At 42.6% G+C, this 26,589-nt stretch overlaps 1 protein-coding gene across 3 annotated transcripts in view; it reads right to left on the bottom strand.

The window, feature by feature from the left end:
- Window positions 1–1,595: 1,595 nt before the first annotated feature.
- Window positions 1,596–26,589, bottom strand: part of DPP6 (dipeptidyl peptidase like 6) — a 1,916,598-nt gene continuing 1,891,604 nt past the window's right edge. For all 3 annotated transcript variants that reach the window (XM_063921873.1, XM_063921871.1, XM_063921872.1), the window contains exons 24-26: window positions 22,955–23,027; window positions 22,746–22,819; window positions 1,596–6,381 (exon numbers count right to left, since the gene is read on the bottom strand). In XM_063921873.1, coding sequence (XP_063777943.1) covers window positions 6,238–6,381; window positions 22,746–22,819; window positions 22,955–23,027 — 291 coding nt within the window. In that variant the 3' untranslated portion in view covers window positions 1,596–6,237. The remainder of the gene's footprint in view (window positions 6,382–22,745; window positions 22,820–22,954; window positions 23,028–26,589) is intronic.

The following is a 26,589-nucleotide window of genomic DNA, read 5'->3' as shown; positions in this document are numbered from 1 at the left end:
CCCATAGTATTCCAAGACATGTAAATCAAGTACATAATGGGAATGTGAAGGTTATTTCTATACAAGGCATAGAGCATATAGGAAAAACACCCAGAGGAGGTGACAGATTCATTGGATCTGTACCCTCAACACCTTATATCCAATCGGCTTGAATGAAAATGCAAACAGCAGACTTTAGAAAAACCCCAGGGAGACAGCAGGAACTATTTTAGCTCCTGTTTTGATAGAAAACCAGTAAGGGTTCCTGGGGGTGGATGGGAGAAGAGGGCGGGCCCCATCCACAAAGGTCAGCCCGGGTCTTGTGGGTTCTGCAGCCAGGGTGGCTGAGTAATTGTGCACCTGTAGAATACCTAGAAAGGGCTGAAGGTTTCACAGGTGCAGGACCTCTGATGCTGACTAGCGGCCAGAAGCTAGGGCCTGTAAGGGAGGGCTGAGGGCTAATGTCAGGGGTTTGGAAGACTGTGTATGTTGGAAGGGATTCAGGATCAGTGGTTCCTGTCAGGACACATTTCCGCTGAAGCAGGGACGCTGCACACACTGGTGACTATAACCCAGGACACTGTGTTGTGAATGTTTATTTGTAGTACTGTTGGCAAAAATCTTTACACTGCTTGATTCATTGTTTTGTAGACTGTATGCTGAGTCTATAATCACCTGACGGCTGTGTGATGTTAAACAGCCAGGGAGATTGTTGTTACTCCAAGTTGTGGTGTGAACAACTTGTCTTTGTTTTATGTAGAAAAGAACCTGTGATTTAGTAAAACTGTTATGTTTTCACAATATGCCTCGGTGTCAATATTGTTGTTTGTTGACAATCCTAACAATACTGTTACAATATATATAGATAACATGTGACCCCCTCATTCTGTATCAACTTTTTCCGCATCGGACTGCAGAGAACTGCTCAGCAAGATATTTTCATCATCTGCAGTAACATGAAAGTGTGCCCTTGTTAGTTGCTTTTGACTAGGATCAGAGGGCGTATTGATTTTATTCTGCGACATACTCAGACAACAAAGAATGATGAGGGCATTGGAAAGTGCTATGAAAATCTGTAGCCAATCAGATCATTAGGATCAGTGATAAATTTCCAGTATGAAACAAAATTGTTTCTCTCAATAAATATGTATAAATGACCTATAGATCCTAAATTGAAAAGGACAATTAAAATATTATGTGAACTAGTAGTATGTTGTGAACACTACACAGTGACCAAGAAAAAACCCTCTTGATTAGATTGGTTACACTGATGTACTGTTTTTCATCCTTGCCAAGCTGTTTGTCTGTATATGTATGTCTGACAACTACTACACCCTTTAACATCAGCACAGATTAGTGATGTGAGGCTCCAGTTACATTGGGGCAGGAAGACTGTGGAGTATAACACTCCTCTATATGAAAAAAAGTTCTACCCATCTAACTTGTGAAGTTCTAATGTCAGAAAAGTAGAGCCTTACCTTTACCCATTACAATTATTTGATTTTTCTTCTCTGGCCTGTATGTTTGTCCATTTCACATTTCAGATCTTCAGCACGAACAAAAAATTATAAATCCAACTGTCATTCCTTTGTGTACACCAAATATAGCCAACCAGGTTGATAAAATAATGATTTATTTCATGGATGACGAAACACTACCATGCCACATCCTAACTGTCTTTCTACAAAATTCCGGACAAAAAGCAAACTTTGTTGTGTACAGTTTTACATTTTAAGGTACACTTTGTCACTGTAAAGAATGGGGAAAATGTTAAAATCATTAGGTTTTCATTTGGTATATTTTTTGGATTTATTTATTTAATTCCTTTTACCTTTTTTTTTTTGTAATGTACTGAAAATATCCACCGTAATCAAAATGTCTTACAGATAGTCTATTGTCCAATGAGACATAGATAACAATAACTAACATTCAAAATTTCAAGATAAAAAAAAAATAAAGGAAAGGAAAACAGACCAAAAAAATAACAAAGAGGAACAACATTAATACATAATTTGCAGATTGGATGTGAATTTACTAACATTACTATGTCAAAATTGTAGGAACTCTCAATAACATTCAAGCTGTCAAAATAGATAAAATGAAGATTAGCAATTTTTATAGTGAAGTTTAAAGCTAACAATTTTGATTAGCAAAGAGTGGTGTATTCTGGCTGGCATGCGAAACACAATACTAGTAAGCGGCTGTAATCTTCACAAAAAAATGACTTACATTCCGTATTTACAAACTCATATATACAACATTAATACTGGCTGTACATTTGGATGGATTTCAAATATCAATTCTTCAGGTGACATCCGGAATTTCAAATGTCTAGAAATGTCCATCTGGACAGTTAACTGAATGAAATACTGTAGATAAAGTAAAAATTCTCCTGTGTAATGGCAGGCACATTTTATAGCCCAATCAGCAGAAAAAGTTAACTAAAGATATATTATTTCAAAACATATTTTTTCATGTATTAATTTTTTAATTTCAACCTACTGTAGCAAAACTTTTGGGCATAATGTGATCACTATCATTATTACAATTTAAGTGAAAAAAATTGTATTTATGACTAAGTTTATCTTAAAAGCTAACTGAACACATTTGAAAATAAGACAATCCGAAACCATTTTTTACTGTGTTGTGTACATTTAAAAAACTGAAATACAGAATTTTGATGCATTTATTTTTTTATGTAGCTAGTTTTTCTGTAATGTTCATTTGTAAATGGATAACGTGTTCAGTTGATAGTTTCAACATTCAAACAAAAATGCGTGAATCGTTTTGTCACTAACTAGAAGCTTATGATCTACATCAACATAATAAGTAGGTAAATTATCATAGGAAAACCATAACTATAATACAAACAATGTCCTTTACCTAGTTTATTAAATAAATAAATTACAATGTATTAATTTTGTGGAACATATTAAAATTATACTTATGATCATTATTTTTGTGATTTGATTGTAGTACTTACTGAGATTTTTTCAGCAAAATAATTACTACATATTTATAAAGCACCTACATGAATATGAATGATAAATAAATTTGCCTTCTTTGTCTGCAGGCAATGTGTGGGATATGACTGGAAAAATTGTCATATAGTATGAATAAATTTTAATTTCCAACTAATAACCAATTTAATTTGTTTTGATTTTTTGTATAATTCTAATATTATTATTATTATTATTATTATTAGTAGTAGTATATATTCCTGTGGTGTTACAGAGATTGGCTGTAGTGTTTTGCATTATTGCATTATGATATACTGTATAATCAGTTGAGAAAACCATACAAATAACATACTTGATTTGATCTCTCCACTGAAACCTATCAAGGAGCAAAGTGTAACATTAAACTATAGTAAACTGATTTTACATTCCATTAAAATTTCATGACAAACACTAAAGCAATAATAATATTTTGTTACATTTTCTATGATCAACAAGATTTCAGTTTTAATAAACCTATTTAATCGTGGTTAGAGAACTGAGAGTTAACCAGAGATGCAAACAGTGTAATTTGAAATGTTTTAACAACTCATACATTTAGACTAAAACTTTCATGAAGGCAAAATATATAAGTAATTTACACCAAGGATACACATACATTGCAACATGAGAACTGTAGCTTTCTTACAGCCATTGAACATGAACAAATTACTTTGCATTTCAGAAATTACATTTAAATAGTTATGATTTTGTACTGGGTTAGAAATTATGAACAATTGAACAGCAAATGTTATAGTATTTCTTTTGTATTAATTTAAAGTAGAAATTCAGAGCTGAAGAGAAGTAATATTCACACTGCAAGAATGTTCTTAAATTCCAAAAATGTGTTGAACGATCTGTTTGTATATTCTAGATTCCCTATATTGTGGTGAAATTATATTTCTCTATGTCTCATTTCCTTGTCTCTTTTCAAAACTCTTCCACTAATTTTAAATAGGTGTAATAATCCTTTAACAAAAACAAAAAAAATATGCTGTGCCCTCATGCCAGTGGGCAGATCTGATATCACTCACAACACTGATAGCTTAGTCAAGCCTCAATGTCCAAAAAATAATAACAGAAAACAGACAAAGAAGTGGAAGAATTTATATGTTTGCTAGTAGGCTCTGCAGACTGGTAGCCTAAAGCTACAGTATGTGTAGCATTTACATGCACCCATTTTGTACACAAAAATTTGTCATTACCTTCAACCCCTTGTCCTAGCTGAACTGTAATTTATTGTACTCCTCCCTGAATCTGAGTAATATTTTTTAATCATATCTTTTATATTATTTATTTTTTGCTCAATGGTGGTGCCTTCCCTATAATAGTGTAGATGCAATGGTGCACTCAACTGACACCTGCTGATCAATAAAAATGTAAGAACTACAAAGGATACACTCCAGTCTGGTTGCTTGGTCCAATCAATTATGTGAACTTCATCCTCTACCTGTCTAACATAGCTATACATATATCCAGTTCTTTGGTAGGCAGGTAGAACGACATTTCCATAATCACAGATTAGAAGCTCCTATTTATTAACAAGGTTATCTACATTTTCTTTGTACTGTTTAGGATATCTTTTCCCTGGGTAGTTAGTTCATTTAATTTATACCAAATTAATAGAAGAGGTTTCTTCAAATACTGAAGATTCCTGTGAAAGCAATATAAGTACCAACAATCATTAAACAATCCTTCTCATTAGTTTAATTAACCGTATACATTTTTTTTTGTGGAGGTGTATATTTAACATTTATACCATTTATCCACTATTATGTATGCCATAAATAACATATCAGTTCTTTTAATATAGTATGAAATGTTATTCAAAGTATTTAAATCGTTTGCATGAAAATGTTATTTAAACTGGGACACAAACAGTGAAGATCGTATTTTCGGTGAACAAAGACAAAGAGAATGATTTATTATTGCCGGCTCATAACACAGACTAGTATCTAATGTAATTCTGTTGCAGGCATGGTCACTAAAACTAAATGACAGATATGAATAACAAAATTTAATCACAGATACTTATTTGAAATTACAGGATAAAAGACCCCAACTTTGTGGAGTGAATTGAAATGAATAAAATTATAAAATCTTACTTGCTCTGCCTTGATTTGGTGGCTCTCAGTGTCCCTAACAGTCCAATGACCTTGATAATACTATGAGCAGAATAGAGGATCACCTGCTAGAATTGTTACAGACATAATGGAACATGCTGGATAAGAGAATCAAGGAAGAACATGTAAGATTATATTATTTTATTGATTTCACCAAACTTCCATTTTTTGTTTTATGTGTAGTTATCCTTCAACAAAAAGATGTATTGTTTTCTCTGTTACTATAAATTCTGATGCTTAAAGGGGAATAAAATGTATTTGTAATTTTTGTCATAGGCTGTATAATTTGGACTTTAATTATCCATTAAAATCCTTTGAAAAAGTCCCCCAAATATGAACAGCCTAGTGTTTACTTACAACAAAAGTGTTGCCGCCTAACCTGAACCAAAGCTATTCGACAAAGATATTCAATTCAGAGTTTCACAAAAATGGCCTCCACGAAAATATCATCTATGTGACATTAAATATTTTGACACCTCTTTCATACGTTAAAGCAAGTTGCAAATAAAAAGGCATGGGTGATAAAGGAAATTAAACAAAGCCAGTAAAAACAAGATAAAAAACATGTAGTAATTACATAATGATATACACAATTTTAGTAAGATTAATACATTGTATTCATTTACGCTGCCCTGAAAGTCGCCTTTATTATTTTTCATGAATTTGAGCAAGCAAACTGTAAATTAGTATTAATAAAATAATTGTGCTATAATTTTCCCCCCCATACTAATAGTATTAGTTTCTTTAGACTCAAATGCAATGTCAATTTAGTGCGGCAATAAGAACAGGTTCAATGCTACTGTTTGTGTTCATGAACATTAACAGGTTGTCTAGTCTGTGTAGTAGTCCTTTTGGAGATCCTTAAAAAGTCTTGCTTCTTCTGTTGTTTTTTTTTCCATTTAGTTTTTAAGTACAATAAACCTTTACTGGTAACAAAAAGCAGTGTATTCAGACAGTATTGTATGCCGAGTTCACCATGCTTTATGTTCTCCAACCTAGGAAGCTGTACGGTCTGATAAGCCATCGAGGACACTGTTCTGTTAAACACATGCTAAACATAACATTTTGTATTTTCCAAGGAAAACAATTCAGTTGCATATTGTTATGTAAGAATTGGTTTGTGCTTGGCACATCAAAAGTTAATCCTCTTCCTCTTCCTCTATGACTACAACAGGGGGCTTGTCTTGAATTCTGAAGCATTCTTCAAACAAATTAACAATGGACTTGTACAAGTGCTGTTCCATTGCCAGGCTCTTCATATAATGATTCTCGTCTGGGTATATCTAAAATTAAATGAAAAACAAATGTATTTATTTTTTTATTGTGTTTGAGGAGATATGTATAAAAAGGCAATCCAGAATCAAATTCTAACTCATTTTAGTACCCTTATTGGGTCATTGGTTCTTTGATTGTTAATCTTTTAAATGTACAATACTAATTGTGTATTGGCTCAACAATGAATTAAGGATATTGGTTAAACAGTATTTGTGTCAAGAAACGCATGCATGTATAGGTTTAAAGTAGTGAATTGTTGTCATTTGTGTTTATTGTATAGACTGCACATTCAGTATGGCCATGGCTCAATAACTGTATGCTGCAAGAAAAAAGTTACAATATACGGTTAAACAAAACAATGTTTTTAACATAAATAATAAGATATAGGAGGGAATTCAATTAGCCAAGGTGATTTACTACAGCTAATTGATCCCATGGGGGCTATTCAAATTGCTACAATGCCGGAATTTACCAGGGATTATTTTTGCGGAATCTGCTAAAGTCCCAACAAAAAATAAGATTTTACTTACCGGTAAATCTATTTCTCGTAGTCCGTAGTGGATGCTGGGGACTCCGTAAGGACCATGGGGAATAGACAGGCTCCGCAGGAGAAAGGGCACTTTAAGAAAGAATTTGGATACTGGTGTGCTCTGGCTCCTCCCTCTATGTCCCTCCCCCAGACCTCAGTTAGAGAAACTGAGCCCGGAAGAGCTGACAGTACAAGGAAAGGATTTTGGAATTCAGGGCAAGACTCATACCAGTCACACCAATCACACCGTATAACTTGTGATAAACTTACCCAGTTAACAGTATGAACAACAACGGAGCATCAGATCAACCCTGATGCAACCACAACATAACCCTTATTTAAGCAATAACTATATACAAGTATTGCAGAAGAAGTCCACACTTGGGACGGGTGCCCAGCATCCACTACGGACTACGAGAAATAGATTTACCGGTAAGTAAAATCTTATTTTATCTAACGTCCTAGTGGATGCTGGGAACTCCGTAAGGACCATGGGGATTATACCAAAGCTCCCAAACGGGTGGGAGAGTGCGGATGACTCTGCAGCACCGAATGAGCAAACATAAGGTCCTCCTCAGCCAGGGTATCAAACTTGTAAAACTTTGCAAAAGTGTTCGAACCTGACCAAGTAGCTGCTCGGCAAAGCTGTAATGCCGAGACCCCTCGGGCAGCCGCCCAAGAAGAGCCCACCTTCCTTGTGTAGTGGGCTTTTACTGATTTTGGAAGCGGCAATCCAGCCGCAGAATGAGCCTGCTGAATCGTGTTACAGATCCAGCGAGCAATAGTTTGCTTTGAAGCAGGAGCACCCAGCTTGTTGGATGCATACAGGATAAACAGCGACTCAGTTTTCCTGACTCTAGCCGTTCTGGCTACATAAACCTTCAAAGCCCTGACCACATCTAGTAACTCGGAATCCTCCAAGTCACGAGTAGCCACAGGCACCACAATAGGTTGGTTCATATAAAAAGATGACACCACTTTTGGCAGAAATTGTGGGCGGGTCCGCAATTCTGCCCTGTCCATATGGAAAACCAGATAGGGGCTTTTATGTGACAAAGCCACTAATTCTGACACACGCCTAGCAGAAGCCAAGGCTAATAGCATGACCACCTTCCACGTGAGAAATTTTAACTCCACGGTTTTGAGTGGCTCAAACCAGTGTGACTTCAGGAAACTCAACACCACGTTAAGATACCAAGGTGCCACTGGAGGCACAAAAGGGGGCTGAATATGCAGCACTCCCTTTACAAACGTCTGAACTTCAGGAAGAGAAGCCAGTTCTTTTTGAAAGAAAATGGATAGGGCCGAAATCTGGACCTTAATGGAACCCAATTTCAGGCCCAAAGTCACTCCCGACTGTAGGAAGTGAAGGAAACGGCCTAGCTGGAATTCCTCCGTAGGGGCATTCCTGGCCTCACACCAAGCAACATATTTTCGCCATATATGGTGATAATGTTTAGCCGTCACGTCCTTCCTAGCCTTTATCAGCGTAGGAATAACCTCATCCGGAATGCCTTTTTCTGCTAGGATCCGGCGTTCAACCGCCATGCTGTCAAATGCAGCCGCGGTAAGTCTTGGAACAGACAGGGCCCCTGTTGCAACAAGTCCTGTCTTAGAGGCAGAGGCCATGGGTCCTCTGTGAGCATTTCTTGCAGATCTGGATACCAAGTCCTTCTTGGCCAATCCGGAACAATGAGTATTGTTCTCACTCCTCTTTTTCTTATGATTCTCAGCGCCTTGGGTATGAGAGGAAGAGGAGGAAATACATAAACCGACTGGAACACCCACGGTGTCACTAGTGCGTCTACAGCTATCGCCTGAGGGTCTCTTGACCTGGCGCAATACCTCTGTAGCTTTTTGTTGAGGCGGGATGCCATCATGTCCACCTGTGGCAGTTCCCACCGACTTGCAATCTGCGTGAAGACTTCTTGATGAAGTCCCCACTCTCCTGGGTGGAGGTCGTGCCTGCTGAGGAAGTCTGCTTCCCAGTTGTCCACTCCCGGAATGAACACTGCTGACAGTGCTCTTACGTGATTCTCTGCCCAGCAAAGAATTCTGGTGGCTTCCGCCATCGCCACCCTGCTCCTTGTGCCGCCTTGGCGGTTTACATGAGCCACTGTGGTGATGTTGTCTGACTGAATCAGCACCGATTGGTCGCGAAGCAGGGTCTCCGCTTGACTCAGGGCGTTGTATATGGCCCTTAGTTCCAGGATATTGATGTGAAGGCAAGTCTCCTGACTTGACCAAAGACCTTGGAAATTTCTTCCCTGTGTGACTGCCCCCCACCCTCGGAGGCTTGCATCCTTGGTCACCAGGACCCAGTCCTGAATGCCGAATCTGCGGCCCTCGAGAAGGTGAGCACTCTGCAGCCACCACAGGAGAGACACCCTGGCCCTGGGGATAGGGTGATCAGCCGATGCATCTGTAGATGTGATCCGGACCACTTGTCCAACAGATCCCATTGAAAGGTCCTAGCATGGAACCTGCCAAAGGGAATGGCCTCGTATGATGCCACCATCTTTCCCAGGACTCGCGTGCAGTGATGCACCGACACCTGTTTTGGTTTTAATAGGTCTCTGACCAGTGTCATGAGCTCCTGAGCCTTCTCCATCGGGAGATAAACCCTCTTCTGGTCTGTGTCCAGAATCATGCCCAGGAAGGGCAGACGAGTCGTAGGAATCAACTGCGACTTTGGAATATTTAGAATCCAGCCGTGCTGTTGTAACACTTCCCGAGAGCGTGCTACGCTGATCAGCAACTGCTCACTGGACCTTGCCTTTATGAGGAGATCGTCCAAGTATGGGACAATTGTGACCCCTTGCTTTCGCAGGAGCACCATCATTTCCGCCATTACCTTGGTAAAAATTCTCGGTGCCGTGGAGAGACCAAACGGCAACGTCTGGAATTGGTAATGACAATCCTGTACCACAAATCTGAGGTACGCCTGATGAGGTGGACAAATGGGGACATGAAAGTATGCATCCTTTATGTCCAGAGACACCATAAAATCCCCCCCTTCCAGGCTTGCGATGACCGCTCTGAGCGATTCCATCTTGAACTTGAACCTTTTCAGGTATATACTAATTAATGTTCTATACAAACCATTAAAGGAGCGCTGTTTACAGATAAAAAATCATTTATTAATAGATATGGTGGAGAAGCCACCTAGATAATAAAAGTGAATTTAGGAAAAACACACAGTGCAAATATAGTTGCATATACGATAATCACATACACAATTGGCAGTAAATTAGCTGTGATCGGCCTAAACGCCAAATTAATGTAAAAGTCCACAGTATGTTAGGCTGGTATCATCCGTACTGATAAGGCGTATGAAAAAAATGTTTCAGCAGGTTAAAAAACTGTTGCTAGTATTTATAGGCAGTGAGGTTTTTTGTGTTTGCTATATCTCACCCCTCACATTCAGGACCGTTCTCACCCGTAGTAGTAAATGCTGATTCCCGTCTATAGCAATTAGCGGAGGTGACTCACGGCAGCCGTCAGCGGCTATATCAGATTGTCCGGCAGCGGAATCGTGGTTACTGCATAACACCTCAGCAGAACGGGGCTTTTCAAGCACAGCAAGAGGAGTGTAGTTGCGGTGTGTCCGATTAATGGAGGTGGTGAAAAAGCATCTCAATCGCTCAATACCAGTAACGGAAGGTCCATAAAGTCTCCAGCAGTGGACAGGTTTGTACGGTGACCCTCTACGCGTTTCTCCGCCCACAACACCGGCGGTTTCTTCAGGAAGTGTTGTGGATTTCCTGAAGAAACCGCCGGTGTTGTGGGCGGAGAAACGCGTAGAGGGTCACCGTACAAACCTGTCCACTGCTGGAGACTTTATGGAGCTTCCGTTACTGGTATTGAGCGATTGAGATGCTTTTTCACCACCTCCATTAATCGGACACACCGCAACTACACTCCTCTTGCTGTGCTTGAAAAGCCCCGTTCTGCTGAGGTGTTATGTAGTAACCACGATTCCGCTGCCGGACAATCTGATATAGCCGCTGCCGGCTGCCGTGAGTCACCTCCGCTAATTGCTATAGACGGGAATCAGCATTTACTACTACGGGTGAGAACGGTCCTGAATGTGAGGGGTGAGATATAGCAAACACAAAAAACCTCACTGCCTATAAATACTAGCAACAGTTTTTTAACCTGCTGAAACATTTTTTTTCATACGCCTTATCAGTACGGATGATACCAGCCTAACATACTGTGGACTTTTACATTAATTTGGCGTTTAGGCCGATCACAGCTAATTTACTGCCAATTGTGTATGTGATTATCGTATATGCAACTATATTTGCACTGTGTGTTTTTCCTAAATTCACTTTTATTATCTAGGTGGCTTCTCCACCATATCTATTAATAAATGATTTTTTATCTGTAAACAGCGCTCCTTTAATGGTTTGTATAGAACATTAATTAGTATATTCTTGTAATTGGCATCCAGGTGCCCTTTAGGAGCTGCTATCACATTTTATTAATTAATTGTCAATCAGGTGTGCTTTTTAAACTCTTGATAATCCTAGCGCCCGATATATAGGAATATATATTCCTTTTCAGGTATATGTTCAGGGATTTTAAATTCAATATGGGTCTGACCGAACCGTCCGGTTTCGGAACCACAAACATGGTCGAATATTAACCCTTTCCTTGTTGAAGGAGGGGAACCTTGACCACCACCTGCTGAAGATACAATTTGTGAATTGCAGCTAACACAATTTCCCTCTCTAAGGGGGATGCTGGCAGGGCCGATTTGAGGTATCGGTGAGGGGGCATCTCCTCGAATTCCAGCTTGTATCCCTGAGACACAATCTCTATTACCCAGGGATCCACCTGGGAGTGAACCCACTTGTGGCTGAAATTTCGGAGATGCGCCCCCACCGGGCCTAGCTCCGCCTGTGGAGCCCCAGCGTCATGCGGTGGATTTAGTAGAAGCCGGGGAGGACTTCTGTTCCTGGGAACTAGCTGTGTTGTGCAGCTTCTTTCCTCTACCCTTGCCTCTGGCAAGAAAGGACGCACCTCGGACTTTCTTGCCTTTTTGTGAACGAAAGGAGTGCATTTGGTAATACGGTGCTTTCTAAGGTTGTGAGGGAACATATGGCAAAAAATTTTACTTTCCAGCAGTAGCTGTGGAGACCAGGTCCGAGAGACCCTCCCCAAACAATTCCTCACCCTTGTAAGGTGAAACCTCCATGTGCCTTTTTGAGTCGGCATCGCCTGTCCATTGCCGAGTCCACAGGACCCTTCTGGCAGAAATCAACATTGCATTTATTCTAGAGCCCAGTAGGCTAATGTCTCTTTGAGCATCTCTCATATATAGGACAGCGTCTTTTATATGCCCCAGGGTCATTCATATAGTATCCTTGTCTAAGGTATCCAGTTCCTCAGATAAGGTATCCGTCCATGCTGCTACAGCACTACACACCCAGGCCGACGCAATTGCCGGCCTTAGTAAGGTACCTGAATGTGTATAAATGGACTTCAGGGTACCCTCTTGCTTTCTATCCGCAGCATCTTTTAGGGTGGCCGTATCCTGTGACGGCAGGGCTACCCTCTTGGATAAGCGTGTTAGAGCTTTATCCACCCTAGGGGAGGATTCCCAGCGTAACCTGTCCGTTGGCGGGTAAGGATACGCCATAAGCATTCGTTTGGAAATCTGCAGTTTTTTATCTGGAGATTCCCAAGCCTTTTCACATAACTCATTTAGCTCATGTGAAGGGGGAAAGGTCACCTCCTGCCTTTTTCCCCCATACAAATGAACCCTCTTGTCAGGGACTGGGGTTTCCTCTGTGATGTGCAACACCTCCTTCATTGCTATAATCATATAACGTATAGCTTTAGCCAATTTAGGCTGTAACTTTGCATCATCATAGCCGACACTGGAGTCAGACTCCGTGTCGGTGTCTGTGTCAACAATTTGGGATAGTGGGCGCTTCTGAGACCCTGACGGCCTCTGCGACATAGGATCAGGCATGGGCTGAGACCCTGACTGTCCTAAGGTTTCAACTTTATCCAACCTTTTATTCAAGGAATTAACATTATCATTTAAAACCTTCCACATATCCATCCAATCAGGTGTCGGCGCCGTCGGCGGCGACCCCACATTCATTTGCACACATATCCTTCCTTGTCAAACATGTCGACACAAGCGTACCGACACAGCACACACATACAGGGGATGCTCTTTGAAGACAGTTCCCCCACAAGGCCCTTTGGAGAGACAGAGAGAGAGTATGCCAGCACACACCCCAGCGCTATATGACCCAGGAATCACACAGTAACTTAGTGTTAACCCAGTAGCTGCTGTATATAAAGCTTTTTGCGCCTAATTTATGTGCCCCCCCCCTCTCTTTTTACCCTCTTCTACCGCGTTTCTGCAGGGGAGAGCCTGGGGAGCTTCCTGTCAGCGGAGCTGTGGAGAGAAAATGGCGCTGGTGAGTGCTGAGGAAGAAGCCCCGCCCCCTCAGCGGCGGGCTTCTGTCCCGCGTTTGTGTGTAAAATAATGGCGGGGCTCATGCATATATACAGTGCCCAACTGTATATATGCTACTTTTTGCCAAGAGGTTCCTAATTGCTGCCCAGGCCCCCCCCCCCCCCCCCCCTTGCACCCTACAGTAACCGGAGTGTGTGGGTTTAATGTGGGAGAAATGGCGCACAGCTGCAGTGCTGTGCGCTACCTCAGTTTGAAGACTGGAGTCTTCTGCCGCCGCTTTTGAAGTCTTCTTGCTTCTGTCACCGGCTTCTGTCTTCTGGCTCTGCGAGGGGGACGGCGGCGCGGCTCCGGGATCGGACGACAAAGGGTGAGATCCTCTGTACGATCTCTCTGGAGCTAATGGTGTCCAGTAGCCTAAGAAGCAGGACCTATCTTCAGTGAGTAGGGCTGCTTCTCTCCCCTCAGTCCCACGCTGCAGAGAGTCTGTTGCCAGCAGATCTCTCTGAAAATAAAAAAACCTAACAAAATACTTTCTTATAGCAAGCTCAGGAGAGCTCACTAAGTAGCACCCAGCTCGTCCGGGCACAGATTCAAACTGAGGTCTGGAGGAGGGACATAGAGGGAGGAGCCAGAGCACACCAGTATCCAAATTCTTTCTTAAAGTGCCCTGTCTCCTGCGGAGCCCGTCTATTCCCCATGGTCCTTACGGAGTCCCCAGCATCCACTAGGACGTTAGAGAAATCCCTGATAAGTACCCTGTTTTTGAGGCCGCAATTGCATAAACCTATAGGCCTTGGAACTTATCCCTGATCCTATGTGTTCTCATGTGGAAAAAAAACCTCTCTTCAAATGAATTGCCCGGAAAAAAAACCCATTGGCAAAAACAATTGTGGTAAAACCTTTTTTTCCATGTGAATTTTTTTCAGACATAATTGAATTCCCCCCATAGAGGTTAATCAGTAAATAATAATAAAAACACTGAATCTTTAATCAATAGAAAATAAGTAGAGAAATACAAACACATGAACCTTAGTGCATAAACAAATTCTCCTCCATACTTATCTAAGGTGGGTACTGACTGGAAATATGTGTGCTGAGCGATCTTGACACAGACCACTCAGCACACATCTCTCCCCCGCTCAGCACAGCGCGATTTGCTGAGCGAGGGGACAGACGGGGGGCCGCTCACTTCACACAGCGGTGAAGCGAGCGACCCGCTAGATTGAGCCTGCATGCAGGCTCAATCTAGCACCGGCGATAGCAATGCGTGGGGCCGCGCATCGCTATCGCTGGGGGGCATACACATGGCAGATCCGTGCTTAAAATCTAAGCAATCTAGTGAGATTGCTTAGATTTTAAACACAGATCTCTCCGTGTGTACCCCCCTTAAGTGTCATCCACATATCTGCCAATGTTCACAGAGACATATGTTATAATCATACAAGACAAACCATGATTTTGGTAAACAACTGAGAGCTGTGAGCTGATCCAGATTTTATCTTCAGGCACATTACTCTTAATTTCAGTAATACATTTAAAAAATAAATGCAAACAAAAAGTCACCTACATGTAATAACCTATTAGCAGACATTAAAGAGTAAGATGATATATATAAAAAAAAAAATCTTAGAACTTAATGTGACTTCTTGGTCACCAGATTTTCCACATGCATTTGAAAGCTTGATAAAATAGAATGATCACAATTCAATTCTACCAGGAGGTTTCCATCCATCAACCTAATGCAGCACACTGGTGGGTACAGACACTACATTCATCCTCTCTTGATATCAAATATGCTCCTGGCAAAGGAGGTCATCTGATATTTAAGTTGGCTTCTCTACACAAATAATAAGGTCAAGTTGAAACTTTTTATGTTTTATGACCCACCAAACTTCTCCCACTTTCCTATATATATATATATATATATATAATTATTATTATTATTATTATTAGTATTATCCTTTATTTATATGGCGCCACAAGGGTTCCGCAGCGCCCAATTACAGAGTACATAAATAATCAAACAGGAAAACAGCAACTTACAGTTGATGACAGTATAGGACAAGTACAGGGTAAATAAACATAGTTACATCAGCAGATGACACTGGAATAAGTATCAGGTGGCAGAAGACTGATGGATTTGGTGCAGTTGAAGGTTATTAAAGTAAGAAAGGATAAGCACATGAGGGAAGAGGGCCCTGCTCGTGAGAGCTTACATTCTAAAGGGGAGGGGTAGACAGACAGGGGTGACACAGATGGGGTACATAGAGAGCATAGAACAGAGGGTTAGGATGAGATTTGGCTGGGTTTGGTGAAGAAGTAGGTCTTGAGAGCCCGTTTGAAGTTTTGTAGAGAGGTGGAGAGTCTGAGGGGGAGAGGTAGGGAATTCCAGAGAAGTGGTGCAGCACGTGAAAAATCTTGGAGGTAGGAGTGGGAGGAAGTAATCCGTAGGCAGGAGAGTCGGCGTGCATTAGCAGAGCGAAGAGGACGGGTGGGAGTGTAAAGGGAGATAAGGTCAGAGATGTAGATGGGAGAGGAGTGGGTGAGGGCTTTGTAAGCGAGTGTGAGAAGCTTGAAATGGATTCTGAAAGGGAAGGGGAGCCAGTGAAGGTCTAGTAAGAGAGGAGAGGTGGACGTAGTGCGTTTGCTGAGGAAGATGAGCCGGGCAGCAGCATTGAGGATAGATTGGAGTGGAGAGAGGTATCTGTCAGGAATGCCAATCAGGAGCAGATCACAGTAGTCCAGTCTGGAGATGACCAGTGAGTGGATAAGAGTCTTAGTAGCATCCTGGGTCAGAAAGGGTCTGATCCTGGAAATATTTTTTTGATGAAAATGGCAGGTTTGTGAGAGGTGCTGAATGTGTGGTTTGAAGGAGAGGGAGGAGTCAAGGATTACTCCAAGACAGCGCACTCGGGGGCTAGAGGAGATAGTAGTGCCATCAATAGATAATGAGATTGTAGGAGGTGAGGTTATGCGGGAGGGAGGGAAGATGATCAGCTCGATCTTAGACATGTTAAGTTTAAGAAAGCTCTGGGACATCCAGGAAGAGGTAGCAGAGAGACAGTTGGAGATACGAGTGAGGAGAGCAGAGAAGAGGTCTGGAGAGGAAAGATGGATTTGGGTGTCATCAGCATAGAGATGATATTGGAAACCAAAAGAACTAATGAGCTTTCTGTATATGTTAACTGTCCTCATCGTAATTTTGTCGAATTGCACCGTGGACGCCCCTGTATATAATTATTGCATATGATTAATATTGCTACAATTTCATTTCTATGGGCATAAGACAATTCTAGATACTGAACACATGACTGATTCAGATCACCTTTGATATACAATTTTGGCGATACGGGTATTGGGATTGACTGAACGGGCAGATTAAAAAATTGCGGACATACCCCGCTGGAGATGCCCGATCTCGTCTGATCTTGGAAGCCAAGCAGTGGAGGGCCGGGTCAGTACTCGGATGGGAGACCACCCTGGTACTGCAAAAAATTCTTCTGCCCGATCTAGAGTGATCCCCAATAATACCAATTGGCATTCGGTTCTGTATGATTTATGATTTAATTCTCTACGACTAAATAATCCTGAATAGGATTGCTGTAGAATAAATGATGGTCATATATTATACAAAGGTGTTACTGTGATCTCAGTAAAACCAATAGCCCAAATATTTGGATTTCCGGTTCTCATTGTGGTATTGAAAACCACATGAATTACATACAACACAGTGTTATATTTTCGCGTAGCTATACTATTTACGTACAATTTACTCCTACAATCATCTTTTAATAATGAATTAATAAAATTATGTTTTATCAGAACTGATTAACACACACCCAATCCTCTGAATTGAGTGCTCCCACACAAGAGTCTACTTTCCAACTCTCTTTTGTTGGGTTTTCTTAGCTGTTATGCTGATCCTTCAGTATTATCTGGTACATCATGTTATATGGAGCCTGAAAAGTAATTTGTAGCAAGCTCATGATAAAGGGGGGTACTCACGGAGCGATCTCTGCTTAAAATCGAAGCAATCTGACTAGATTGCTTAGATTTTAAGCATGATCGCTCCGTGTGTACCCCTCACAGCGATAGCGATGCGCAGCCCCGCGCATCGCTATTGCTGGTGCTAGATTGGCCTGCCATGCAGGCCAATCTAGCAGGTCCTTCATTTCACCCGCTGGGTGACATGAGCGGCCCCCCGTCTCCCCCCGCACGCTCAGCACACATCGCGCTGTGTTGAGTGGTGGGAGAGATGTGTGCTGAGCGGTTCGCTCAGCACACATCTCTCCCACATCAGCCCGTGAATACTGGCCTTAACACTGACTAACAAGCCTCATTTTGTACCATGTAATAAATTTGTGACCCATAAATGATTTTGGGAAATGAGCAAAACTATTTCCATTGATAACACTAGAAAATATAATATATTATATTACATATATTACATTGCAATACATTGTGTTTTGCTACCAATAATGCATTTCACTGGTTACGGCATTATGGAGAAGTTGACCTTCTGTGCTGGGAAACCTCATTGGTCTCTACGGTACTAAGGGGGTCATTCCGAGTTGATCGTTAGCTGCTTTTGTTCACTGCGCAGTGATCAGGCAAAAAAAGTCACTTCTGCGCATGCGTATGCGGCGCAATCCACACGTGCGTCGTACTGTTACAACGAACGATGTCGTTTCACACAAGGTCTAGCAAAGCTTTTCAGTCGCACTGTTGGCCGCAGAGTGATTGACATGAAGTGGGCGTTTCTGGGTGTCAACTGACCATTTTCAGAGAGTGTTCGAAAAAATGCAGGCGTGCCAGGAAAAACACAGGCGTGGCTGGGCGAACGCAGGGCGCGTTCGTGACGTCAAAACAGGAACTGAATAGTCTGAAGTGACTGCAAGCGCTGAGTAGGTCTGAAGCTACTCTGAAACTGCACAAAATTATTTTGTAGCCGCTCTGCGATCCTTTCGTTCGCACTTCTGCTAAGCTAAAATACACTCCCAGTGGGAGGCGGCATAGCGTTTGCACGGCTGCTAAAAACTGCTAGCGAGCGATCAACTCGGAATGACCACCTATGTACCGGATTCAGAGGTGTATGCAAATCTGGTCTGTGCTGCATCTATAGTCACAGCAGATCTGAGAAGATATGCAAATGAAGCAGGAGCCATTTGTAAAGAGATGACCACCAGTGACTTCTCAGATCTGCCACTTGCATCCAAAGACACAGCACTGGTTGCACATAACGAACATTGGTTGAACCATCGGTCCCCTGAGCCTATGGCAGCTCAGAATATGTGTCATAATTGATATGCTGGGGCCAAAAGCCCTGCGTCCAAAGAAGCAGTTGTTGGCAGTGATCCCTCAAAATGGTTGTAACATGCCTGCATTTAGCCGTCACTCCCCATTACCTTTCCAAACAGTTTCTGGCTGTTATTCAAACTGCATCTAAAGGTGGGTACACACTATTAGATATATCTGCAGATCAATTGATCTGCAGATATATCTATGTACGGATCGGGCAGTGTGCTGTGCATACACACTTCCCGATCCGTCGGGGGACTGACGTCATGAACTGGGCGGGCGGGCGCTCGCGCCCGCCCAGTTCACCTGTCAATCACCGCCGGCCGCCGCAGCATGTATACGGGCGGTCGGACGACCGCCCCGTACACACACAGCGACGGGCCAATATATCGTTAGATATATTGGCTGTCGGCTGTGCTGCGCGGCCGACGCGATACGTCTGTGAACGACGGAGTTCACAGACGTATCGCCCGTACACACTGGCCGACGGTCCCGCGATGTATCGGCCGTTCAAGAGAACGGCCGATACATCGACCAGTGTGTACGGGCCTTAGGCAAACAAAAAAAGTTAGCAATTGGGCAAACCCATGTTGCAGTACAGGTGTGGCAGATGTAACATGTGCAGATAGATTTAGATTTGGGTGAGTTATATTGTTTCTGTGCAGGATAAATACTGTCTGCTTTATTTTTACACTGCAATTTAGATTCCAGTTTGAACACACCCCACCCAAATCTAATCTGTCTGCACATGTTACATCTGCCCCACCTGCACTACAATATGGTTTTGCCCAATTGCTAACTTTTTTTGTTTGCTAACAACTCTGAATAAGGCCCTAAAGCCACACTGTCTTCACAAGACCATCGTTGTACATGCGCAGTGTGGCTGAGTCACATGGTTAGTAGACAAAACATTGGCCAGTTTCAAAAGAATCGAAACTGCGTGCATCTGTGAATCAGGCCCAATGAGCGTTAGTTGAAGAGATTGTGCAAATCCTTTTCCCACAACGAATGTTTATTGGATGTTTTTGTTTTTAAATGATGGCCTCCGCTTAAAATATATAATTATTCTTTAATAAATTGGAAACTATCTATTATACAACTGAGATAAATTGGTCATAAATAAATTATACAGTATATGGCTACACAGAAAGCTCTCTAACAAATGGTGTTAGGTAGAAACAATATAATGAAAAACATTAGAAGTAAGGTGGTAGTGCTAGAACACTGATTAAACACAGTTAAAATGTTTTTCTTCTATATAATCAGAATGTGAATTTAATGGAATCATTATTCAGTTTCAAATGTTGCATAATATCAGTTCTAGCTGTGAAACTGATAATGTCAGCTAGAGTTGTTTTTTGTCAATAACAGATGTCACATTCTTTTCCCAGGCTAATACAGCAACACTTGTGAGAAGTTTAATAGACATATTGGGGTAAATTTACTAAGATGGGAGTTCTACTTAAGATGGGATGTTTTGCCATAGCAACCAATCAGATTCTACTTCTCATTTATCCAGCACCTTCTAGAAGATAATATTTGGAATCTGGTTGCCATGGGCAACATCCCATCTTAAATAGAACTCCCATCTTAGTAAAATTACCCCATTGCACCAGTGTTGAACATTTAGGGAAGACTGTAAGGAGGTCAGCTGTGGTGCTTCAAACAGTTTCTGCATCAGTAGTCTCCATGGAAGTATACCAACTTTTGGCCCAGGAAGCAAACCACAGACAGCCCGTGGTACAGCAGTATTACTGCATCGCAAGTTTGTAATAACATGCAGATATGTCAGAACGCATGGAGGATGTATCACATGATTAGTCAGCAGATTCATTCTTCAATACGACAATCATGGTTTGGAATGTTTCCCCTCTAGAAGCTTTCTGGGAAAGTGTGCTGTGCGACTAGTGATTTTAATTTGTAAGCCATAAAAAAAAAATCACAATCTGCCTGTGCTAGTGTGGTCAGTTTGCACAATAGAGTCACTGTGTAGTTTTCAATTGGGGTCACCGGACCCCTGCTGCAAAAATTTAAATGGGTGAAGATCACGATTGACGTCCGCTTTTGATTGGCTCAAAGCCACCCACTTATGCTAATACAGGTTGAGTATCCCTTATCCAAAATGCTTGGGACCAGAGGTATTTTGGATATCGGATTTTTCCGTATTTTGGAATAATTGCATACCATAATGAGATATCATGGTGATGGGACCTAAGTCCAAGCACAGAATGCATTTATGTTACATATACACCTTATACACACAGCCTGAAGGTCATTTTAGCCAATATTTTTTGTAACTTTGTGCATTGAACAAAGTGTATCTATAGTCACACAATTCATTTATGTTTCATATACACCTTATACACACAGCCTGAAGGTCATTTAATACAATATTTTTAATAACTGTGTGTATTAAACAAAGTTTGTGTACATTGAGCCATCAAAAAACAAAGGCTTCACTATCTCACTCTCACGCAAAAAAAGTCTGTATTTCGGAATATTCCGTATTTCGGAATATTTGGATATGGGATACTCAACCTGTACCATAATTATGTGACTGTTGTAGTTTTTTTTAGAATAAAAGCAGTGATATTAGGAATCAGTCAGCAGAAGTAAAGAATATTCCCCTTTCATCTACTAAATGCGGAGGCAACAGATGTGTGCATTCATTTGAGTTTGATAAAAACTTTAATTTTGCCTTTGCAGGCGTGACTGTGACGTCAAAACAGGAACTGAACAGTCTGAAGTGATCGCAAGCGCTGAGTAGGTATTGAGCTATTCTAAAACTGCACAAAAAAACTTTGTAGCCGCTCTGCGATCCTTTCGTTCGCACTTCTGCTAAGCTAACATACACTCCCAGTGGGAGGCGGCATAGCGTTTGCACGGCTGCTAAAAAACGGCTAGCGAGCGAACAACTCGGAATGACCACCACTATACGCAGAAGTATTATATTGTGCACTGTATTTAAGCATTTACTAATAACATAGTAAAGCTACACCTCCTGGCATAAACCAGAAGCATATACTACTGTTCACACCAGGCTTAACCCTTGTTGTCCTGAATGAATGTTGCATACTGTATATACAAGATTGAAGGTTGCATAGTACACTTGCACTTTAAAAGAATTTCCTTCCAATCTGAGAACCTATATGCATACCCAGGGGCTGGCTGGGCAGGGGGGCAGGGTGCCATCTGCCCCCCCCCCCCCCCACGGGCCAGTGTTTTAGTGTTCCAGGGCTATTTTTGCATTGCATTCCCTGTGAAAAGCTGGGCCACTTGCTTGAGTCTGCCCCCCAGGCTGAAAGTTGCCAGCCAGCCAGCAACTTTTGAAAATGGAGTCCCGGAACTATATGCGTGATCTCAGGTGTCCTGGTGTATGAGATTTTGGTGGTGTGATCTCATGTCGGGACCCCATTTTACATCATGTGTTGGGCTTGCCCAGCACTCCCCAGCCTCCTCCTGCTGACATGCGTCATCCATTCACTACCGCACTGCTATGCAGAGCAGTGGTGACAGGGTGGTGCCCTAACACCTCCCCCCCCCCCCCCCCCCAGGGATGCTGCGGGCCATGGGTGTATATGGTATGTATATGGTATCTAGTCAGAATGTTCTGAATGTTTAGTCGGAATGTCAACATGGGCATTAATCTCCACATGCTAATTATGTCATCACTGTGCATGTCGACAGTCACAATGTCTACAGTGCATTTTTGTGCTAGGGTTAAGCTAAAATAATGAAAAGTGATATGCCGACATACTGAATGACAACATGTCAACAAAATGAACATGTTGGCATTATGACAATATCAACATATCTGTAAATTAACATAAAGACATTTTGACTGTCAACAATCAAACATGTCGACATAACATACCACAGCCACCCATTTGCCTAATTTATTTAAAATGACTTTAGCATGGCCACGAGCTACAGCGCAGTTTAACAAAAATCTTCAGTTTGCTTTGTTATTGGGGGCAGAGAAAGCAGTATGGAAATGAGCTAGGGCACATTTAGGAGTGCCTTGGGCTATTGTGCTGCTGCTGTGTCTTTGAATTGGGTCTGTATACCAGCTACATAAACAGGTCTGCGAAAAAGAAACTCACCAGTAAGGAATAATTGGCTTTGGCTTTGACTAAATTCGTTATGAGTTCCGCAGTGTGTTGGAAGTGGATCTTTTCTGTAAAATAAGATTAGTATCAGTAGAGGGGACAAATTAATTAAAGCACATTTTCTAACTGCTCAGTGAGGAGCATCTGTCTAATAGTTTCTTATCATTATGGAATAGATTAAGGATTAATAAAGCATTACTCACCATCTGCAGTAGCGTGGATAATCAGAAATTTAGCTGTATTCGATAAGGACTCTCGAACTGTTACTTTGGCCAACTGTGGAAACATAGATTAAAGAGCCTATCTATAGTGAAAGGATAGAAAATTGGCTTTACAGAAATGACTGATAAGCTACAATGAAAAGTCACAGAGGTCTTGTTATTTGAATGGAACAAAGGATATGGATTTCAAGGCAAATTTAATAGATTTTTATTTCATTTGAAATTTAAAAAAAACACAGTTTCTGTGTTTCTACATTCAAAAATCTAAGTTTTATATTGCAAAATAGCAAAGTCTTTCTGTAATTGTTAAATATGTTAATTGTGTTAGTGTTTGAAAACAATTAATGAAGGAATCCATGTATAATCTATATTTATTAAATCATTGTTTCATCCCTTATTATGTGAGAAATTGCTTTCAGATAGAATTGGGTTAGGGAAGAACTTTCCTATTCAGAATGTTCTAAAATGTTCTATGATGAAAAATGCTGCCATGTCATGTTTATGTGTTTATAGAAATATACAGTGCTATTTTTCTGGAAAAATAGGTTCAAAAACGTTGATTCTGGGGGGTGAAGCTATTTAATGGATACATACAGTAGCGGATCTTGCCACGGGCAAGCAGGACTTTTGCCCGGGGCGCCGCCTTCCGGAGGGTGCCGCACCATGGCAAGATCCGCCACTGTGCAGTGTGCCCCCCAGCAGTGCCCCCCCGCCCCGCTGTGAGAAGGGAACCAGACGCTACGCATCTAGTTTCCCTTTGTGTCGCTGGTCCCCCTGCTGTGAAGGGAATCAGACGCTAAGCGTCTAGTTTCCCTTCATGGAGAGGACCTTTGCTGTACGGTGCGCGATGACGTCATCGCGCACCGCACAGCATTGTGGCACAGACGCTAGGGGTCATAATTGACCTCTGGTGCCTATGCTGTGCTATGGGAGAGACGTCATGACTGACATCTCTCCCATAGATCCGAGGAGAAGAGCGGCGCCGGCGGAGGTCTGCAGGTCTGGAATCAGGAGCGGGGATAGTAAGTATGCTTTGTTTTTGTTTTTCTATTTCCTTTCAGCGGCGCTGCAAATGGGGGCGTGACTGACCACGCCCCTGTATTAAGCCACACCCCTAACTTTTGCCCGGGGCGCCACCAGGGCAAGGACCGGCCCTGGATACATAGACAGACAGATAGATACATAGGGGTATATGCAATAGCGGGCGAATTCGCGGCAATTATCGCCGTTTTTTCAATTCGACCAAATTCGCCAGGTGAATTCCGGAAGGTGGCTTCCGGAATTCACCATATGCAATGAAAAACGGATTCGCCAGAGTCGCGGGCGAAAATCGGCCGATTTGGCGGATTTTGCCGCGATTTTAAAAAACGGGAAAAAACGGGGAAAAACCCGAAATAAAAATGGCGTGGGGTCCCCCCTCCAAAGCATAACCAGCCTCGGGCTCATCGAGCTGGTCCTGGTTCTAAAAATGCAGGGGAAAAATCGGCCAGGGATCCCCCGTATTTTTAAAACCAGCACCGGGCTCTGCGCCTGATGCTGGTGCCAAAAATACGGGGGACAAAAAGAGTAGGGGTCCCCCGTATTTTTAACACCAGCATCGGGCTCCACTAGCTGGACAGATAATGCCACAGCCGGGGGTCACTTTTATGCCGTGCCCTGCGGCCGTGGCATCAAATATCCAACTAGTCACCCCTGGCCGGGGTACCCTGGGGGAGTGGGGACCCCTTCAATCAAGGGGTCCCCCCCCCAGCCACCCAAGGGCCAGGGGTGAAGCCCGAGGCTGTCCCCCCCCATCCAATGGGCTGCGGATGGGGGGGCTGATAGCCTTTGTGATAAAAAAAAAGATATTGTTTTTTCCATTAGTACTACAAGTCCCAGCAAGCCTCCCCCGCAAGCTGGTACTTGGAGAACCACAAGTACCAGCATGCGGGAGAAAAACGGGCCCGCTGGTACCTGTAGTACTACTGGGAAAAAAATACCCAAATAAAAACAGGACACACACACCTTGATAGTAAAACTTTATTTCATACGCCGACACACACATACTTACCTGTGTTGACACGCCGACTGCAACGATCTCCGACGATCCGAGGGTACCTGTCAAAAAATTATACTCACCTTCCAGCGTCCAGAGGTCCAGGTCCAGAGGTAAATCCACGTACTTTGTAAAAAAACAAACCGAACACGATCCACCGGACTAATGAAAGGGGTCCAATGTTTTCACATTAGACTCCTTTCCCCGAATGCCGGGACATCACGTGACTCCTGTCACTGATGTCCCTTCAGCCAATCAGGAAGCGCTACTGCCGTGGCGCTCACCTGATTGGCTGGACGCCGTCTGTACTCTGACAGCGCCTCGCAAAGCCGCTCCATTACTTTCAATGGTGGGAACTTTGCGGCTAGCGGTGGGGTCACCCGCCGGTCAGCCGCTGACCGGCGGGTGACCTCACCGCTAGCCGCTAAGTTCCCACCATTGAATATAATGGAGGGAGCTGTGCGATGCGCTGTCACAGCGATCAGCCAATCAGGTGAGCGCAACGAAGTTGCGCTTCCTGATTGGCTTAGAGACCTGTCAGTGACAGCTGTCACTGACAGGTCTCAATCGTGGAAAGGTGTCCCATGTGTCAGCATGGGACCCCTTTCAGTCCGTTCTGGAGCGGGTATTTGCGTTTTCTTTTTTTGCCAAGTACGTGGATTTATCTCTGGACCCTGAGGTGAGTATATTGAACTTTGCTTTTCAGGTATCCGTGGATTCTACATGGAGAAGAGGACCGATGTCGGCGTGTGAACATAGGTAAGTATGTGTGTGTCGGTAGTGTGAAATAAAGTTTTACTGTCGACGGTGTGTGTGTCCTGTTTTTATTTGGGTATTTTTTTCCCAGTAGTACTACAGGTACCAGCGGGCCCGCTTTTCTCCCGCATGCTGGTACTTGTGGTTCTCCAAGTACCAGATTGCGGGGGAGGCTTGCTGGGACTTGTAGTACTAATGGAAAAAACAATATCTTTTTTTTATCACAAAGGCTATCAGCCCCCCCATCCGCAGCCCATTGGATGGGGGGGGACAGCCTCGGGCTTCACCCCTGGCCCTTGGGTGGCTGGGGGGGGGGACCCCTTGATTGAAGGGGTCCCCACTCCCCCAGGGTACCCCGGCCAGGGGTGACTAGTTGGATATTTGATGCCACGGCCGCAGGGCACGGCATAAAAGTGACCCCCGGCTGTGGCATTATCTGTCCAGCTAGTGGAGCCCGATGCTGGTGTTAAAAATACGGGGGACCCCTACTCTTTTTGTCCCCCGTATTTTTGGCACCAGCACCAGGCGCAGAGCCCGGTGCTGGTTTTAAAAATACGGGGGATCCCCTGTCAATTTTTTCCCCGCATTTTTAGAACCAGGACCAGCTCAATGAGCCCGAGGCTGGTTATGCTTTGGAGGGGGGACCCCACGCCATTTTTTTTTCTGATTTTACCGTTCCAGCAATAAAAAAAATAAAAAAATAATAATAATATTTTAAAAAATATATAAATAATATTTGTGCCTCCCCCCAAAAAAAAAAAAGTACCTAATCCCTTCTAATATAAATAGATCTGCTATTCCCCCAAAAAAAAACACCAAAAAAAAC

Source organism: Pseudophryne corroboree, chromosome 5, assembly GCF_028390025.1.
Source record: "Pseudophryne corroboree isolate aPseCor3 chromosome 5, aPseCor3.hap2, whole genome shotgun sequence".
In the NCBI taxonomy this organism is placed as follows: domain Eukaryota; kingdom Metazoa; phylum Chordata; class Amphibia; order Anura; family Myobatrachidae; genus Pseudophryne; species Pseudophryne corroboree.
Note: the sequence above shows the minus strand (reverse complement) of the source record. Positions and strands in the feature narration are given on the sequence as shown.